This window comes from Girardinichthys multiradiatus, chromosome 8 (assembly GCF_021462225.1).
Source record: "Girardinichthys multiradiatus isolate DD_20200921_A chromosome 8, DD_fGirMul_XY1, whole genome shotgun sequence".
In the NCBI taxonomy this organism is placed as follows: Eukaryota; Metazoa; Chordata; class Actinopteri; order Cyprinodontiformes; family Goodeidae; genus Girardinichthys; species Girardinichthys multiradiatus.
The window spans coordinates 26,013,554-26,032,863 of NC_061801.1; the positions used below are offsets into that span (position 1 = coordinate 26,013,554).

The following is a 19,310-nucleotide window of genomic DNA, read 5'->3' on the forward strand; positions in this document are numbered from 1 at the left end:
CAGTTTTGTCAGAGCTCATTTTATTAAACACATTTATCAATCTTTTTATTTTTTTCTACTCTTACCATCAAGTTTGTTTCTCTCACATTTTAGTAAAAACAGATCAGAATAAACTCCTTCAAAAATGGTTGAGTTGCTGAAACTTGACCCATTAAGATATAAAACTCATTCTTTCCCAGGATTCTGAACAAAGCAGCATTTATAGACTGGCAAGTAAATCTTCCAACCGATCATATAATGATGCCTTTGTAGTAGAGATAGCATCATCCACCCATGCATTAGCACACATGCAGGATTTTTGTTTTACTGCAGAGTGTACTCTTTCTGAAGCTCACATTTAAGAACAAAATAATACATTTAAAAGTAACCTGAAATGCAAATTATTTCAGAGTTCCTTCATACCCTGGACAGAGAGGACCCCACTCCGTAACAGTCCAGTAGTAACACATTGTGTGATTCAGCACCTGGAGTTCATCTATCCTCACTCAAGACACTTTATGCCTTGAGTTTAAAGTTCTGCATGACCAACTTCGTTTCTTAGCGTCTCGTCTGGGTTAGCTTCTGCTTCAGGTTCCTTCATGTTGGCAAAGGCAACTTCTCTCCTCAGCTGCTCCACAGGCGGGAGACCAAACACCAGGTTTCTTATTGCAATGGCTGTCATCAAGAACCTACCGGACAAGGTTAATAGGTTAATGCAATGTTTGTTGCAATAACAGTTTCATTATGTCATAAAGCTAATTACCTTAAACTTGTTTTCTTGTGATACCCATGCAGTTATTTCATGATCTTTTTCTCATAATTGGTTTCATTACAATATTATTTTGAGGTAGCTAAGTTTGAGCTTTCGTTGTTGAAATTAAAGGTTCATCGTTTTATTATGTCGAGATACTGAAACCCCCAACTTGTTTTATCAAGAACACAATTTCCTTATCTGATCATTCTGTTTTTTTATCTCAACATCTCAATCCCAAGTGTTATTATCTCTAGATAACATAAGTTTGAGCTTGTTGTTGCCATTACTGATTCATTGTCTCATTATCTCCTTGAAATAATGAAATTAGGGGTGCACCGATTGCCTATCTTTAAAAAGCCTGACCTGCTGATTCCAATTATGGCCAATACCAATTTTCTTTATAACTGACACTGTCAGGTGTCATAAGGTCACAACACACCTTCGATGTTCCGATCTTATGTTGTCAACAGCTGTGAACCGCGCACATGCAGACGTGACGTAGTGGGCAGGTCTGTCAGTCAGCCCTGTCTCATGGCACATCAAAAGGGGACAGTGGGTGATTTTCAGACCTTTGAGGATGTGGATAAGATTGGTGGACATGTAAGTATCGGCCGATCACCTATTAACCAAAATTAAGTAAATCGGGGCTGATCAATCGGTACACCCCTAAATGAAATCTCAAGTACCGGTATATTTTTGGCATAATAAAAGTTTCTTCATGTTGAAAGGTCAATGATGTAGAGTTGTGCAATATGGACCAAAGAAATATCACACTGCCCTTTGGTTTAAACGGAAAAGGCTGAGGACATCCATTGTAGACCAAAGCATGACTGCTATAGATTAGTGGGACAATAATTAATGAAACTGGGTTTTGCACAAGAGCTATTGCTTTTTGCTCCATCATCAGTCTGCAAAAATCTGTTTCCCAAAACAGTGATGATCAACTCTTCATTTTAGAAAAAAAAATCTCATCAAAATGAATCATAGTTGCTCCAGTCGATCTCAGCTTCCATTCAGCGATTATGCATAAACTGTCGGAAAATTATTCAACTTCTTTGTCCAATTTCTTTATAGAAAGTTAGATTTTTTACAATCTGGAAATTAAACATGGGAGAAAAAAATTTAAAAAATTTAATATGAAATTCAATACTTTTGTATACTTTCCAAGCCTGTGTAGGAACCCTGTAACCTGAGCTGTTACAGTCAGTGAGCGCTTACCCCCTCCGTATTGTGTAGTACTTTTTAACAGCAAAGCGACCCAGTCGCTCCAGCACACCCGCCTCCCTGCGTTTCTTCACCTCCTTCATCCGACGCTGCCTCTTCAGAAACAGCTGCACGACGGGGTCTGTGGCGTTGACCTCCGCCTCTTTGTCATCATCTGCAGCCATAAGAGGCTGCAGCTCAGGAGGAAGAGGCTCAGTTTCTGCACAGAGACTCACTTATCAACACCTGATGTGAAGGATTCAAGAATTTAGTTCCCTATTCAGTCTGCAACATCTCTGTATGCAGACATAAAGAACCAGGAACATAAGGAACTTTAACAGATGAGATGCAAGTTTAGCCTTCAAGTACCGCAACAAACTTGGTGTGTTTTAATAAAACATCTTTTTGTCTGTCGCATGTGTTCACCTGTTCCATTGCGAATACGCTCCTGCAGCTCCTGCAGCTTGGTGAAGTTCTGCAGCAGCACCGTCTCTGTGGTGTTGACATAGACGTACATGTAGCAGGACGGGCTCTCAGACACGGTGTACACTTTATGATAAGCCCCAGCGGGAACCTGCACACACCCAAATAATGGAAAATAAAAATGTAGGTAAGTAATACTAATACTGACAAACACTTCTTTTTGCAAATATTAATTTAGACAGGTTTTATATAGTAAAGTCTTCCATATGTGGTTCAATTTAAAATCTTAATTAATTGTAGCAATTCATCTTTGTCCTTTCTCTTCTATTCTTACCCTTATTGTCTTTGCATTTCCGCAGTACACCTGCTTCCTTTCTGACATTCCAGATTGCATTTACAGATCTAGCAAACCTTCAGCAGCCTTGGAAGGTAAATTACTTAATGCACAAGCTGGCAACTCAGTCTGTTTTCAGGAACTTGCACAGCAGGTTTTATCTTTCATTACTACAAATAGCTTATAAAAAGGGGAGAAAGGCAGCCTTTCTGACAATACAAGCAGTTTGCTGGTTAAAACAACTCGTTCCCATAAAGAAACAGGATTATGCCTAAAGCCGCTATTCCACACAGACAACGAATAACACGAAAGGCCAGGAATTGTGACATTTTAGGATTTATGAGGATTCTTGAGATTGTGCAAATTTTCTTATCCAATCTGACACAGGTACGATAGATAAAGATAAATTTTGAGATTTGGCTAGATTCGCATAAATATTGTCAAGAATTCAGTACGATTTACAAGAATCTATGAAAGATACCGCACGAGCATGAGAAATCAATTAGAAGCTGTTAATATGCTGAATACATCTAAAAATAAGGTACGATTACATTTGAATTCGTTGCTATTCTTTATAAATAATGGGATTTTCCATCAACATATAATAAAAAGTGATGCGGGACTAGCAGGAGTGAATGTTATTTGGATGAAGACTGTTAATATTTAGAAGTTAAAATGTTTTAAATGAAGTGGTTGTTTTTGGACATAAAATGTAATAAACTAAATAAAAAAATGAATTTAACTTTGTTTTATATTTCTATAAGTTAAGATACATAGGAATGCCTTCAAATCAATTAGGAATCAGTTAGGATACCTAAGAATGACCTCAGGAACTCAGGAACCACCAAGGTTCATGACAGCCATGAACTGGAAGCTGCAGGAACACAAGAATGAACCCTTGAATGAAGGCGGTGGTGTGTAACTACCTGTATCTGGTCACCAGGCTGCAGAGTGCTGTTCTTTTTCTCGTCCACTATCTCCACATTCACCTGCCCTTGTAGCACATGGATGCTGGTGTTGCCCAGGTCTTTACTCACAAAGTTCTCCAACTGGAGACCTGAGAGGTAACAAGCTGGCAGTCACCATACGTGTAGATTAATGCTGCTGTACAATAAAAATAAGGACAAAGAGAGAGCCTTAACCTGGGAAATCAGCAATGAAGACGATCTCAGTCTGATTGTCCAAATTGCCCTCAATCTCCTGGAACTTGGTCCTCCAGGGTGAGAGGTCCACGAGCAGGGGCATCAGCCACGGGTTTGTTTTGAAAGGCGACCATTCAGCTTTCACAATGTCCACGCGAGGATCAAAGATCCTTAAGAGGAGAATATGGCGAAATGAAACCCCACACTGTTTCTCCGCCGGATCCACCATCTGACTTTCAAATGGTCTCCTACCTTTGCTGGAAGCGCTCATTGATGGACACCCAGATATCAAAGTAGATTTCAGGATGAGAGATGTTGTAGTGTGGAAGGAGCCCACTGAGACAGGTGGCATACTGCTTCAGCATGTCTCCGTGATCTTTCCAGCGACGACTCTGAGTGAACACCTACAGTACACAAAGGCAAGATTATATGAAGCCTCAAAAATCCGAGAAAAAAAAACCAACGTGTGGTCTAAACAGCCATGTTTGGGTGGAAATTGTACTTTTCTTGTTGTGGTTGATCAGTTTAAAATTAGAGTAGCACCAATCAGGGTTTCCAGACCAATACCAGTTTCTGATTTTCTTTGAGGACATGAGGATTTAAATTTTTTCCCCAAAGATTTAAACACATTACAGATAAAAACGTGCTGCTGGTTCTCTAATAGAGGTCGTAGTCTGGAATCCAATGGAAATTAAAGGACTCCAAGATTATCACCATTTATGCATCAAAGCAACACACTCCTAAATCAGGGGTCTCAAAAGTCAAGTCCATATCCTGCAATTTCTGGATGTGCATCTGCTTCAACAACACCTGAATCAAATAATTTGGTTATAAGCAGGACTCTGTAGAGGTTGACTGCCTGCTGAGGATGTAATACAGCTGTTAAATTCAGATGTTTTGGACCAGAGATATCAGGCACTTAAGTTTGAGACCTCTGCCCTAAATTTTATCAATATTAATAGACCAAAAAAGGTAGCAGTTATTATTTTAAAGAATTTGATGAATATGGGATCAAGATTATTCATATTTGACTAGAGGCGATCAAAACAAATCCAATATCTGATCAAATGGTTAATGCAACTCTATTTACATAATAAGCATTTTCATCACATAGTTTTCCTTGCATCTCACCCCTGGGTTCAGATACCCAATTTCACCCGTTTTTCCATCTTTGTAGGTGATCTTCACGTGTTGATGGCTGCGGGAGTGGACCATCATGTCCCAGGAATAGCCATACAAACCGTTGGTCCAGTTATTGTAACCCTGAACCAGAAAAAAAAGAATATTAAGACAATTTCACATTACATCCCCTTGTTCATACTTTATATCACACACAAGAAAGAAGACACCCATGTTTTTCATTTTATCAGAGACTGAATGATAAGAATGATTCACCTATTTCAAAGTTTCGACTATTTGAGCTGCTGTTTACAGTAAAACAATGTCTGTTGACTCTGATTGAGCAACTCAGTCAACTCAGGAGTAGTTTAGAAGGCTTTTGATCTCTGGGGAGTACAATCTGTCCACACAGGAAAGGATAAAAAAAAATAAAAGAAATGAAAACAGGACTCTGAGAAGACAAACCTTTGTGATGAAGTGTGAATAAGGCATGAAAAACTGCTCGGCTATGTAAAGAATAGTAAAAACAGCTCCCAGCTTGTGCTTAAATCGCAGTTTGGAAGGTTTTGCAAGATTTTGTGTCTCCCGACATTCACTGCTGTTGCGAATTTCAGGGTAGAGGCAGGAAGTGCTGGGCTGAATCTCCGCCGAGGTGAGCGGCAGGACTCCCTTAAGGAAAGACGGGAAGCGAGCGAAGAATCTCCTGGGCCAATCAGCGTAGCAGAAGAGAGGACTGGTTGCTAACATGGTGTAGGAGAACATCCCTGAAGAGGGTTGAAGATGCACATTAATAAGTGTGAATTAAAACAAAGATTTTAGAGAAGCAAAAGCAGCACACTGACCGATGCTGAACAGCTGAGAGTTCATGCAGTGGAAATATGACACAAAGAAAAACACGACAGGCCGCGTGGCGTCAAAAAACAGCAAATATCCGGCGGTTAGATCCAGAACAAGACCACCTCCGTGCACCACCAGCAGACTGATTAACTCCACAGGAAGAATCACTCTGAAAAACAGAAACATCAGCACAGTTCAGTTAGATCCACGAGACACATCGCCTTGCAAAAGCATTCATTTATTTGATGTTTTCAAATTCTGTCATATTAGATGAAATGAAAATAATACATCATTTGTAAAATTTAAAAAAATAAAAGTCTGAAAAGTGTGAGGTACATTTAGTGTCCCTATGTCAATAGAACCACCTTTCACTGCAAATACAGCTGCAAGTCTTGTGAGGTATGTTTCTACCAGCTCTGGACATCTTTGGCCTTTTTTTTTTCAGTCAGTCAGATTGGGTGGACAGTGTGTGAACTACAATTTCTAGGTTGTACCACAGATTCTTAGTTGGATTTAGGTCTGGACTTTTCAAATCGAACAAGCTTTGATCTAAACCATTCCACTGTATCTGGCTGTATGTTTAGGGTCGTTGTCCTGCTGGAAGGTGAACCTCTGCTTGAGTTCCAAGAGTTTTGCAGCCACTAACAGATTGTCCTGTCTTTTAGTGCCATCTATATTCTCATCAACTGACCAGCTTCCCTGTCCCTACTAACGAGAATAAACTCCACAGTATGCCGCTGCCACCACCATATTTGACAGCGGCCTAAAAAGTTCAATTTTGGTCTGACTTCATGCTGGTCTATCCCATAAAATCCCAATAAAAAGACCACAAAATATGTGGTTGCAAAATGACAAAAAGTTGTAAAAAATAAAAATAAAAATGAATAAGGATAAAACAAAAAAACATACTTGAAAGGATCAAAGAGCCAGTGGTGTGCCAGATATGACATTGAATATCCCTCCACCCAGTCAGCATCCAATTTTTTAACTCCAGCAATAAAATATACAATAAAGATCTATGAAAAACAAGAACAAAGACATCATTAAATCACATGTTCTTACATGAGTAATTCACATATGAAAAATAAGTTAATGATGGCTGAAACAAACCTGTGTCCTCAGCAAGGTGTAATTCCAGAGAGGGACATGAGCGTTTCTTATGGAAGGTTTTCGTAATCCATCCACCGACCTAAAAACACACATATCCTAAAACCACTGAAGTGGAGGAAAGCATGAAGGCGCATTCACAAGCTTCACCTCACCAGTATCTGTTGCCGTCCATGATCGCAAGCTGAAACCCAATGAGACCGTAGAGATAAGAGTGGTTGTTCCAGGCAGTTTTGTCCAGGAAGAAGATGTACCAGTAGGTTGAGATGAACATGAGACATGAGAGGCGGTAGAAGCAACCCAACATGATGCCCAGAGCACCTTTGATTAAAAATAAACACACAGCATTAGTTAAACTAAGCAGTTACCTACTTTTTTAAAAGGGGACAGACTCAGGAGGTGTTTGGGAAGCTACTACACAACAGAAATTGTCAAAAGAAAGTGAAATCATCTGGTCTCCACCAGGTTCTAAAATTCATATCTAACCTCAAGATAAAAAACATACAACACAATTTCCACACGACCATTTTTAATCAAGCAAAATCCAAACTAAAATGGAGAATCTGTGTGTGGAAAAACTAAGTACACGTTTTCTGTTTACACAGGATTTAAGAGGGAAAGTACCAGGCAGGTGGTGCTTATTAAATGCACTTGATGAACGAATCATAATCAACAAGTGTGACCATTTTTATAAAAGCAAATGTTTTGGCAGTTTGCTGCTCTGGAGCACACAGGCGTAAATTTTTTTAAGAACAAGGTGAAAAGACATCAGCAATTAAAGAAGCAATTGTTGCTGCTTATCAATCTGGGAAGGGGTTGAACGCCATGTTCAAACAATGTTCACACAAACTGTAAAAGCATGGTGGCAGAGGGGTGATGATTCGGGCTTGTCTGCTGTCACAGGATCTGGCCGCCTTGCAGTCATTTAACAGACCATTAGCTCCTGTGTATACTAAGGTATTCTTGGGCCAAATGGGAGGCAATTTGTCAGATACCAAAGGCTTTGCACAGGCTTTATCACCAACAGGACAGTGATCTACAACAAAAAAGCAAATCTACAGCAGAAGCAGTTGAAAAAGAGTTAGGGTGTTACGATGGCTCGTTCAAAGTCCGTACCTTAAACGGATCAAAATGCTGTGGTGGAAACCTAAAAGCAGCTGTGCATAACCAATGTCTGTAACCATCAATGAACTGAAGTAATGTTGAAAAGAAGAGTGAGCTGATGCGAAAAGAGCAGATCATTATGTCCTAATGTGTGAAACCCTGGACATGAAAGAGAGTGGCATGCACCGAGAGTTATTCACAATTTCCAAATTTAAATAAATAAGCAAAATAAATCGAAATAGCATGTAATTTGATTTCATTTGTATAAAATTGTTAAATCCTTTAAAGAGGCTTCAGTGTGTTTCTTAGTTAGAGGGAAATTTTAAAAGAAAATGTGTGGGTCTGTTTGCGCTCCAACAAACACCGCAGCATCGAGTCAGACACTGGTCTAAGGTACCCACCAAGGAACATCACCAGATACACCAGGTACATCCAATCCAGAGGGAGGGGCTCTAAGAAATTGAAGAGAGGAAAGCGGCATACAGGGGCCCCGTCCAGGTATTTATAGTCCAGATGGCTGAGGCCCCGCTCCTGTGTGACGTCTATAGCCATCAGCAAACCTGCACAAAACACAAGTAGTGAATACAGGCTCCTCTTTGCAATAGGTTTTGACTCAAACAGTCGAGGGCATTGACTTATTCACCAAACAAACAGCGGAAGATCCCCAGAGATGCAGGGTCAGTGGGTCGGTTCAGAAGGGCCACCAGGCTCTCCCAGCAGCACAGGTCCTCCTTCTTGAACCCAAATATCTTCTCCATCCTGCTTTTAGTCTGTGGTGTCACTGCTTTAGGAGCTGCATCCTTCTTTGCAGATTTTTTCTCTCTGTCAGTGCCAACAAAAGCACCTATAAGTTAAATAAAGGAGAATCAAAATGCTAAATCATAGTTATTCTTTAAAAGGCAAGTCTAAACTAGGTATGAATGGACTCACTGTGTAACAACAACCTGCTAGGTTCATGTTCAGGGTTATATTTACACAAAGCAAAACTGTGGTTGAGATCCTAGCTTGTTATCTGTTGCCTTACTGGTTTTTAGGCGGAAAAGCAACAAACGGCTCCCTCTCTGATTGTCAGGGCTAACAGTATCCTCACCTGCAGTAGCGTCTCTTGCTTCCATGTTTTGTTTTTTAAACAGGTTCTGTTTCGGCACAGGGAAGAGGTCTTTTCTCTGCTCTCCCTCTCCCAGGTGGAGGTGTCCTGCCAGGGGAATGTGGAGGACAGAGTTTACGTGTCACAGTCCTACACACTCAGAAAGGAGGAAGAGGAGAGGAGGGGAAGTTGTGGGAAGGGATTGGAATGTTGTGAAAGAGGTGCTTCCTGCTCATTGGCTGATTTCTCGGAGAATCCCACCCTCTTTTACGTCACATCCTACAAACGCCTCACAGCGAATAAACTGGATATTTTAATACTGTATTTTGATTTATTTGTATTTTATATTAGAATATTTGAATATTCCAGATATCTGGGAATAAACAAGTTATTTAAAATTCGGAACATCTCACAAAAGGAATTTAGTTTTCTTCATTAGATTAAATTTCATAAAAAACTCAGAGTATGTCATAAATTATTGTTCTGATCAAAACCTTTACCCTTACATCTATCTATCTATCTATCTATCTATCTATCTATCTATCTATCTATCTATCTATCTATCTATCTATCTATCTATCTATCTATCTATCTATCTATCTATCTATGATTAAAGTAGACAGATGAGTTAGGAGTAACTAAAAAACATTTTACAACTTCTTTCAACCCCATATCATTTTAGACTCAGTTTTTCTCTGTGTCATTTAGACACCAAAGACATTCATTTTGTGTTTTACAGTGCATTTTATGAAATTATAAAACTCGTCAAACTAGTCATATTTGGTCATTCCTTTCTGACTGACAATTAGTAATAATAATGACAATGTTGACAATAATAATAACAATAATACTTGGCATTATAAGCAGTATGTTAGTAGTTATTATTTCTAAGTCCTGTGTTGCAGCACATTGTAAATTTGATTTATCTATTACCTTTACCTATAAATGATTGATTGGCAGGTAAGCTGTCAGATTAACAAATCAGATATTAGGGACTGTTTGACGCGCCATGGTGACAGTTTACATTATTTAGTGATAGACAGTAACCCAGAAAATTATTTTAAAATAATTAAATAAACTACGGATTTGGGAAAGTTAATGGACTTAAGTTCAGATAAATGGTTTACACATTGAAATATTTAATTGTATGCTGAATAAATTATTCCCATATTTAATATATATATATATACAATCATTTCTATATTTATTTTTTGCATATATATATAGCTATATTACTATCAAATATAATGTGAAGAATAAATATTTACAAATTATTCATTTGATGGACTTTAACACGCTTGGCACTATATAGGTTTTTATGTACAAGACTCAGTAAAAGCCGATAGTTTCCATTATCAAACAGCAGGGGGCAACAGTGTGCAGTGCTATTGCATGCATGGGCGTAATTAGTCTGAAAGCCGGTCAAAGAAGAAGAACAACAAAGCAAGCAAGCACAAATTTTCAGTGTTAAAACATCTGTTTCCTCAGGGTTCGGATTTGTTCTGATTTAGAAAATGTAACCGGGACCAGGTGACAATTTGCCGTCCGAAGACATGTAGAAAGCAGCAGCCTATCAGGGAAAAATAAACCCCTGTCTCTGTTCTCATACGTGTTTTGTAGGTGAAATTGGGAGCTAGGTTAGCTCTGAGGTTAGCTTCTCTCTCAAGTGTCTCGTTAAGGGTTGACAGAGATTATAAAACGTCCAAAATAACCCAACACTTCTTCCTCAGCTTTACGCCTTAACTGTTAGGTAAGTGGGACAAACAATCTTTTAGTTGAGCACACTGCATGTCGGGGTCGTGTTTCATGAATCAAAGTCTACTCGGAGTTGTTTTGTTGTGGCATCAGGATTTCTGTAATGACACCAACCTGTAATGTACCAAAAGAGATGAAGCTTGTTCCTGTTCTCAACAGTTCATTTGTCAAATATTTCCGTTCTCTTCTACGTGTATTTGGTGATGGGGAAGCAGGGATAAAAGAGAATGTTGGGTATTTATCGCTATAGATGATCATTTATTATTTTTAAATTATTACTCGATGATTCTAAAAACCATTAAGCGAAATGCGGAACAGTTGTGATGCGTTTGTTTTAAATTCTATGTTGTGCAGATGGGTCAGTAAATGTTTCTGAGGTATGAAAATGATTTGTAGCTTTTGCTGTGACCTTCAAGCACCAGAACTCAACCCATTTGCAAATGAATGTAGCGGAAGTATTTAGTCAGATTGATACATTTGTCCAATATTTGCAATATTTCAAGGTTCAGCCTTGCATGAGCACGCTAAGCCAGCAATCAAGGAGGCTGTGTGAGACAGAGTAGATCTGTAAAATATGACGCATTATGCATCACTAGAAATTATCTGTAGATCTATAGAGGTCCAAAAGAAGAAAGCATGTGTGTCCATCTTTAACAAAGTGATTGGTACTATTCTGACCTTAGATTTTTAAAAGAAAGTTGTCCGACATAGAAAATAAATTTGCCAAATAAAATAAAGTAAGTGGTGTGAAATACTGACAGCCGCTCAATTTTTAAACCTCTGCTTCGGATAAAGATAAAAAAAAAAAAAAAAAACTATCTCAATATGAGAGATATTAGAGCAATTTTGTTTGAGGTTGATCCCCACACCATTATTTTACAGCAACGTTGTGATTAAAGGTTGAAAGTTTGCTGTTCAGTCCCACTAAGTCTAAGTTATTTTTCGTTTCGGTGTCTGAATACAAAGTCATAAACAGAACAGCAGTTGATGTGTTTTGTCTTTACAAAATCTGCTACAATGAGCTGCAGAGTGAGGACTGGTTTTTATTAGGGCTGCACAATATATTGCTAATACATTGTCATCTCAATATCAGTGTGTTATTAAAATCACTGGTTCACATGAATTGTTTGTTAGCTATCATATTGCCCATGTCAGAATTTAAGATTTTGTTTGTCAATGATGCAGTCAGTGTGTTGAGTGGGGAGTCTCATTGCAGTAGATGAACACAACTAAGGCATGATAGTAAGGAAGGAACTAAAGGTCACAGACAGAGAGTCTGCCTGGTAATGATGGATGAGTAACGCAGTTGTGTGGAAGAAGTAGATTTTTCTGATGTCATCCTAACGATAGTTAACAAAATCGCATGACTTTCTAATATGTTGCAACTCTTATTATTGATTGATTGTGTAGAGATGGGAAGCCTGGGCAGCAGGTTCCAGTCCTCCTCTCAGGGACCAGAGGAAGCAGGGGAGGGTACTAGCAGCAGCCGAAGACATGGCTGTGAGTGTAAGAAGAGAAAGCGGAACGCTCAGTGCGACTGTGACAGTGAAAAAGAGGAAGATGATGACATACTTGATACACCTCGCAGGCAGGTCCACACAAAGAATTTAATTCACCATCAGTTTCTTCATCTTAATATTCTGGCTTCTGAACCTTTTCTCTGGCTTTCCTTTTTGTTGTTTTCCTTGAACAGGAAGAAGTTAAAAAGCACATCGAAGTACATCTATCAGACCTTGTTTCTAAATGGAGAAAACAGTGATATTCGTATTTGTGCTCTGGGGCAGGAGTGGAACCTCCACAAAGTCTACCTTTGTCAGGTAATACAGTTAAAATGCCTTTGCATTTACCGTGATGATAATTTTATACTCTTTCTACCTCACTGTGTCTTTATTACTCCTTTGCAGTCTGGATATTTCTCCAGCATGTTCAGCGGATCTTGGAAGGAGTCCAGCATGATGGAAATCAACTTGGAGATCCCCGACCAGAACATTGATGCTGAAGGTGAGAGTCGCAGAAAACCAACAACTGTTTTAACGTTGTCGCATTCTTTACCTCTAGCTCTTTACTGTCCTGTGTCTGTGCAGCTCTGCAAGTCGTATTTGGATCTCTGTATCGTGACGATGTTCTGATCAAGCCCAGCCGGGTGATCAGTATACTCGCTGCTGCATGCATGCTACAGCTGGTCAGTATACATGAAAAGCCCCCCTGTTGTCGCCTGGAATGTAAATTAAAACAATAGATATTTCCGTTATTAAATATCTATATATGTATCATAGATTTTTTTTCTTTCATGCTGACAGGATGGCTTGATCCAGCAATGTGGTGAAACCATGAAGGAGAACATCAGCGCCAAGACTGTGTGTGGCTACTACGCCTGTGCGAGCATCTATGGCCTGGACTCAGTCATGAAGAAGTCCGATTTTAGACATATTTTAACAGTGTTTGGACTTTAATATATGTTTACACTGAGGCTGTCTGTATGTTAATCTTTTTCTGCAGGTGTCTTGAATGGCTTCTGAACAATTTGATGACCCATCAAAATGTTGACTTGATGAAAGAACTTGGGTACGCGTTCTGGGGACATAGTTCTATGGCTGACTTTAGTTGTCTCTTCATAAATGTTTATTTACCTCCGCACAGACCTTCATTTGAGATGAGTTACACGGGGCTCATATTAAGTCAGGAACTGGATCTTATTTTTATTTATTTATTTTTTCCTCCCTTCCTTCCTTCCATCCATCCATCCATCCATCCATCCATCCTTCCTTGAGCTTAAAGGAGCAGTCCACCACATCAGAGTGTTTTTTTTTTTTTTTACTTTATAAACTGCTGAAATTTTGACATGAAAAATGTTTAGGAACTCTGGATTCATTCCTGTGAGTTCTTTTTTCCACATTGGACAAATCATTGGATAAGATCTATATTTATTTTCCCTACATGTCTTTGCTGTGTTGCTGCAGGGCTGATGTAATGGAGCTGCTCATCCAGTCCTCAGATCTATTTGTCATGCAGGTGGAGATGGATGTATACACTGCTCTGAAGAAGGTAAAAAAGAAATATTCATATACTGCTTGTACATACTGTCTCTATTTTAATGTGAGCCTATTTTATTCTCTCTGCATAACTTGTGTTGCTGCAGTGGATGTTTTTGCAGCTCAATCCTTCATGGGACGGCCCGATCAAGCAGCTTCTGGCTGATGCTGACGCCTGGCTTTGCAAACGCAGGACAGGTGATGTCAGCTGCATCTTCTCAAACTGTAGCTGCATATTGCATCGCTTTTTTTTTTTCTTACCAAAGAATCTTGTTTTGTTTTTCGTTAAACACTGATGCGCAGACCTGTGTGAAAAGGAGCCATTCTTAAACACAGAGGAGGGGACACCATTTCGCTCAGTCTTCAGGCTTGTGCGTCTCCAGTACATCATCAACGATCTCGCATCTGCTCGCATCCTGGAGAGAGACAATATTCTGCCCCCTGGTAACAATGTTACACCATAAACATTCCTTCTTCCTATGTCCTATTTAAACGATATTCGGTTTGAGTTCTCTCTGCTAATTATTTGTGTCCATAACTCTTGTTTTAGAGTGGCTAATGGCAATGTACAAAAACCAATGGTTTGCTATGCTCCGGACAGAATTTGACAATGATAACGGGTGAGACCCTGAGAATAAACGCCCGCAATGAGTTTTCCAAAAGTGAAATCCTAATGGAACATACACAATGCATGCTGCTTAGGCGATAACACTGTCTTATGTGTGTTTAGACCTCAGGAGTCTAACAAAGACGAGTTTGAGCAGAACAGCATGAGGTGTGGCAGAAAGCTGAGTAAAGATGGAGATGTGAGTTTCTAAGCATTAATGTTATGATCATCTTTGTTTTTGCATCATCTGTATAACCAATTCTTCATCTGTTTCAGTACTGCTGGAGGTGGACGGGCTTCAATTTTGGGTTTGACCTGTTGGTCACTTACACAAACCGCTTCATAGTCTTCAAAAGGAATACACTCAGTCAGCCATGTGGGGGCGCTGTGAGTCTACAACCAAGGCGACATCTGGCTTACAGGTGAGAAATTCAGTCGGCTTACTTCCATGAATCACTCTGACATTTGTTACTACTTTTTCCTTAGCTGCAAAATTCTTTTTTTGATCGAACTCTATGTTAAAAATTACTACAGTGTCTAAAATGATCACATGTAAGCAGATGGTTTACGGAGGAGCTTTTGGTAAAGTAGCTTTGTGTTGTAACAACCCTGTGAACAAAGAAATAATGTCCACACAATCTAAAAATGATGGAAAGCATGTAGCAAATCTCAAAGACAGTATTATAAACTGATTTCATACATTTTCCAGTTGTGATACTGCAGTTGTATTAGTTTGAGGAAAATACTGTGTAGTTTTTATTTATGGGCAACAAATTCTGGTAAGTCTGACAACATACACTGCTGAAAAAAATAACGGGAACACTTAAACAACACAATATAACTAAGTAAATCAAACTTCTGTGAAATCAAACTGTCCACTTAGGAAGCAACACTGATTGACAATTAATTTCACATGTTGTTGTACAAATGAAATAGACAACAGGGGGAAATCTTTGGCGATTATCAAGATACACTCAATAAAGGAGTGGTTCTGCAGGTGGGGACCACAGACCACTTCTCAGTACTTATGCTTTCTGGATGATGTTTTGGTCACTTTTGAATGTTGGTGGTGCTTTCACACTCGTGGTAGCATGAGACGGACTCTACAACCCACACAAGTGGCTCAGGTAGTGCAGCTTATCCAGGATGGCACATCAATGCGAGCTGTGGCAGCAAGATGTGTCTGCACAAACGGTTAGAAACCAACTCCATGAGGATGGTATGAGGGCCTGACGTCCACAAATGGGGGTTGTGCTCACAGCCCAACACCATGCAGGACGCTTGGCATTTGCCAGAGAAAACCAGGATTGGCAAATTCGCCACTGGTGCCCTGTGCTCTTCACAGATGAAAGCAGGTTCACACTGAGCACATGTGACAGAGTCTGGAGACACCGTGGAAAGCGATCTGCTGTCTGCAACATCTTTCAGGATGACCGGTTTGGCAGTGGGTCAGTAATGGTGTGAGGTGGCATTTCTTTGGAGGGCCACACGGCCCTCCATGTACTCGCCTGAGGTAGCCTGACTGCCATTAGGTACCGAGATGAGATCCTCAGACCCCTTGTGAGACCATATGCTAGGGCGGTTGGCCCTGGGTTCCTCCTAATGCAGGACAATGCTAGACCTCATGTGGCTGGAGTGTGTCAGCAGTTCCTGCAAGATGAAGACATTGAAGCTATGGACTGGCCTGCCCGTTCCCCAAACCTGAATCCGATTGAGCACATCTGGGACATCATGTCTCGCTCCATCCACCAACGTCACGTTGCACCACAGACTGTCCAGGAGTTGGCGAATGCTTTAGTCCAGGTCTGGGAGGAGATCCCTCAGGAGACCATCCACCGTTTCATCAGGAGCATGTCCAGGCGTTGTAGGGAGGTCATACAGGGACATGGAGGTCACACACAATACTGAGCCTCATTTTAACTTGTTTTAAGGACATTACATCAAAGTTGGATCAGCCTGTAATGTGTTTTTTCACTTTAATTTTGTGTGTGACTCCAAATCCAGGCCTCCATTGGTTAATAAATTTGATTTCCATTGATGATTTTTGTCTGATTTTGTTGTCAGCACATTCAACTTTGTACAGAACAAAGTATTCAATGAGAATATTTCATTCAGTCAGATCTACGATGTTATTCGAGTGTTCCCTTTATTTTTTTGAGCAGTGTATTTACATATTTTCGCTGTACTGATGGATGTAACATGCATTTTCCACGCTTCCAAGAAATCATTGGAGACAAATTTCAGTTTGTTACATAAGAAAAACATCAACTGTGCAGCAAGAATTGTAACACAGACCGGACGTAGTGCTGACATAATGTCGCCCAGCAGAGAAGAAGAGTTTAAATGCTATTAAAAATTCTGTTTTCACAGCATGAATAACAGGCCTGGACAGTTGGTAAACAAGAGGTCAAAGTTCGAGACTGGCACTCAATCTCTGCTAAAACAGATCGAAAGGGCTTTCACTTTCAAACCACATATCTATTAAATTAAGCCTAGAAGTACATGAACCATTTAGACAATGTTTAGATGTATTTTTAACAAAAGAAATGCTCACAATTCAAAATTTGAACATTTTGGAATTAGGCAGTAAAGATTAAGGTAAGTAGTTATATGCTAATTGTTTATTTACCAGAAATTATATTTGATGCTTTTGGTGGTTTACTGTTACTAGAAAATAAAAGTAAATCTGGTACATATTTCTTGATGTCTTGAATGTTAGTTATAAAAAAAAAAAAAAGATTCCCGAAAAACCTTGAATTTCAAGTCTAGAAAACTAGTAAATTTGGAAAAGCTGTTCTTAAAAATTGCACAGATTATTAAAACATCCCAGGTAGATAGTAGATGTTTTCATTTTAATGCATTTGCTTTTTGCTAGTATTTACCTGCTTTCACATGCATAACTTTAACATATTTATTTTTCTGCAAAGGTTACGCCTCGCCTCCTTTGATAGTCGAGGGAAGCTGGTCTGTAGTCGTTCTACGGGTTACCAGCTTCTCACCCTGGAGAAAGACCAGGTCAGTGAGCTCTGCTAGGCTGTAGATATCAGCAGCTGAATCTGCAGATGTGCCTAATAGTCGTCTGTCTTTTCCATTCGATCCTGCAGGAGTACGTGGTGATGAACCTGGACAGTCGGTTGTTGTCATTCCCCCTGTACGTGTGCTGTAACTTCCTGTATACATCGCCTCATTCAGACCACCGTCCAGATTCCTCGGAGCCAGAAAGCGCCGCTCACGCTGCGTCTTGATATCTGTTCCAACAGCCATTAGCTGCTACCATTCCTGTGGTGACGTGGAAACACTGACCCAAAAATCCACCAGAACATTTAACACTTCTTCAACACTCTGACTGCATGCTTGTAACTTTGAAAAGATTGGGGACATTTTTTTCATCCACATGGGCAGTATTTTGGCACATTTTGACTTTTACACAGATGGCAAAACCTTTCAGAAGAGATCACACCACCTTTGTGTTCTCAATGAGGTCCATCATCTTCCTTTTCCCATGATCTGTCTGCATTGTGGGCTGGATCACTTGTTAAAATGAAATGGAGTGGAAATCTGCTTTTCAAGATGAGATTTAGGATCTTCACAGCTTCAAGATGGGATGATCTAGAGGTGAAGATGTTTGAGTTTTTTTTTTAGTTATTAACTTTTTTATTTAAATGTTTGGATTAGAGTATTATCATATAAGGAAAAAATATTGGAGACTATGTGAGAGTGCAACAGAGGTTTAAGCAGAATCATCATGTCAGACATATCACTCTTGAAACAGAAAAAAAATCCTTTTAGCTTTTTTATTTCCACAAGTTTCCTGCTGTGTTGCATTGCTGCACTCTCACTGATGTTCAGGTTCATTGGTGAGTTTGACTATTTGAGTTACTCAAGTTAAATCTTTATTCTCCACAGGGTAGCTGAGCAGCGACCTAAATCTGTACAGTTACCTCTTATGTTCGCTTTCATTCTCTTTATTTGCTCCGTATCTGTTTGGATATGTTGTAAACCTGCCGTTACCTCCAAAAGTTTGGAAAAACTGGGGCATTCTCAGTTGTAAATCAGATTTATTTCGAACGCTTCTGTATCTCCAGTGAACTTATCTATACAACCGTCATTATGTACAAAGTTAAACTTGTTATTTTTTTATTTTTAATGGATGTTTTATGTTTGCAAAAGAAATTTATGTATCTGTACTGCCAATAAAACGGCCCTTTCATAGGGGCCGTGGTGCTATCACACAATCCGATCTCTTTTATTACAGCTACACAGATGTGTTTATGAGTGAAGTAACGGAGATACCAGTATGGCCTGATGACTTTTCTGGTACTGATTAACAGTTTCCAGTAAAAAGGTTGGAACCCCACCTCCTCTTCTTCCTCCATTGGTTTTAAAAATGTGTCAACATTTTTTTAACAGGTGCATGAATCATTAAAATTTTTAAAGCAACAGTCATCCAGATAAAACCGATTAAATCCAGATTACATTCAGAGTTCACTGAAAACTATTTAAGAAAAACTAAACGCAACATTTTTTTTTTTTATCTTCTTGCAAGAGGCACACTTTTCTTTTCAATCGGCTCCTCTTTAGAGTTTTTATTGCTTCTGTAATAAAATGGTGAGGAAATAAAAGGAATATAAAAATTCTAAAATACGTGTGCATGAGTTTAACGTCTGATCTATTTGTGAGCAAGACAATGTGAAGATGGAAAGTTGTTTCAGACTCAAACCAATGTAAAAGCACTAAAATCACCTTAAATTGAAGAACTCCAATCTGAGTGCTGAGAAGCAGTCATGTCATTTAAAGAAAATCTTTGAAATTTAACAACATTTTCCT

At 39.3% G+C, this 19,310-nt stretch overlaps 2 protein-coding genes across 3 annotated transcripts; one reads left to right on the forward strand and one right to left on the reverse strand.

The window, feature by feature from the left end:
- Positions 1–3: 3 nt before the first annotated feature.
- On the reverse strand, positions 4–9,271 carry ggcx (gamma-glutamyl carboxylase). Of its 2 annotated transcripts, none has more exons than XM_047372185.1 (15): positions 9,093–9,271; positions 8,646–8,846; positions 8,404–8,562; positions 7,054–7,219; positions 6,902–6,980; positions 6,701–6,807; positions 5,797–5,960; positions 5,420–5,718; positions 4,967–5,098; positions 4,088–4,239; positions 3,836–4,005; positions 3,620–3,750; positions 2,363–2,510; positions 1,952–2,156; positions 4–668 (listed from the first exon to the last, which is right to left on the reverse strand). In XM_047372185.1, the coding sequence occupies exons 1-15, from the start codon at positions 9,115–9,117 to the stop codon at positions 509–511; spliced, it is 2,298 nt and encodes a 765-aa protein (XP_047228141.1). In that variant the 5' UTR covers positions 9,118–9,271; the 3' UTR covers positions 4–508. The 2 variants fall into 2 exon arrangements, with proteins under 2 accessions (XP_047228141.1, XP_047228142.1); XM_047372186.1 differs by having other exon boundaries at positions 8,646–8,824; positions 9,093–9,260.
- A 1,229-nt stretch (positions 9,272–10,500) lies between these two features.
- Positions 10,501–18,718, forward strand: gmcl1 (germ cell-less, spermatogenesis associated). The gene is made up of 15 exons (XM_047372354.1): positions 10,501–10,839; positions 12,255–12,432; positions 12,538–12,661; positions 12,749–12,845; positions 12,929–13,026; positions 13,145–13,257; positions 13,344–13,409; positions 13,805–13,889; positions 13,984–14,074; positions 14,180–14,320; positions 14,427–14,496; positions 14,607–14,682; positions 14,760–14,905; positions 17,411–17,498; positions 17,588–18,718. The coding sequence occupies exons 2-15, from the start codon at positions 12,257–12,259 to the stop codon at positions 17,726–17,728; spliced, it is 1,512 nt and encodes a 503-aa protein (XP_047228310.1). The 5' UTR covers positions 10,501–10,839; positions 12,255–12,256; the 3' UTR covers positions 17,729–18,718.
- The last annotated feature ends 592 nt before the right edge of the window (positions 18,719–19,310 follow it).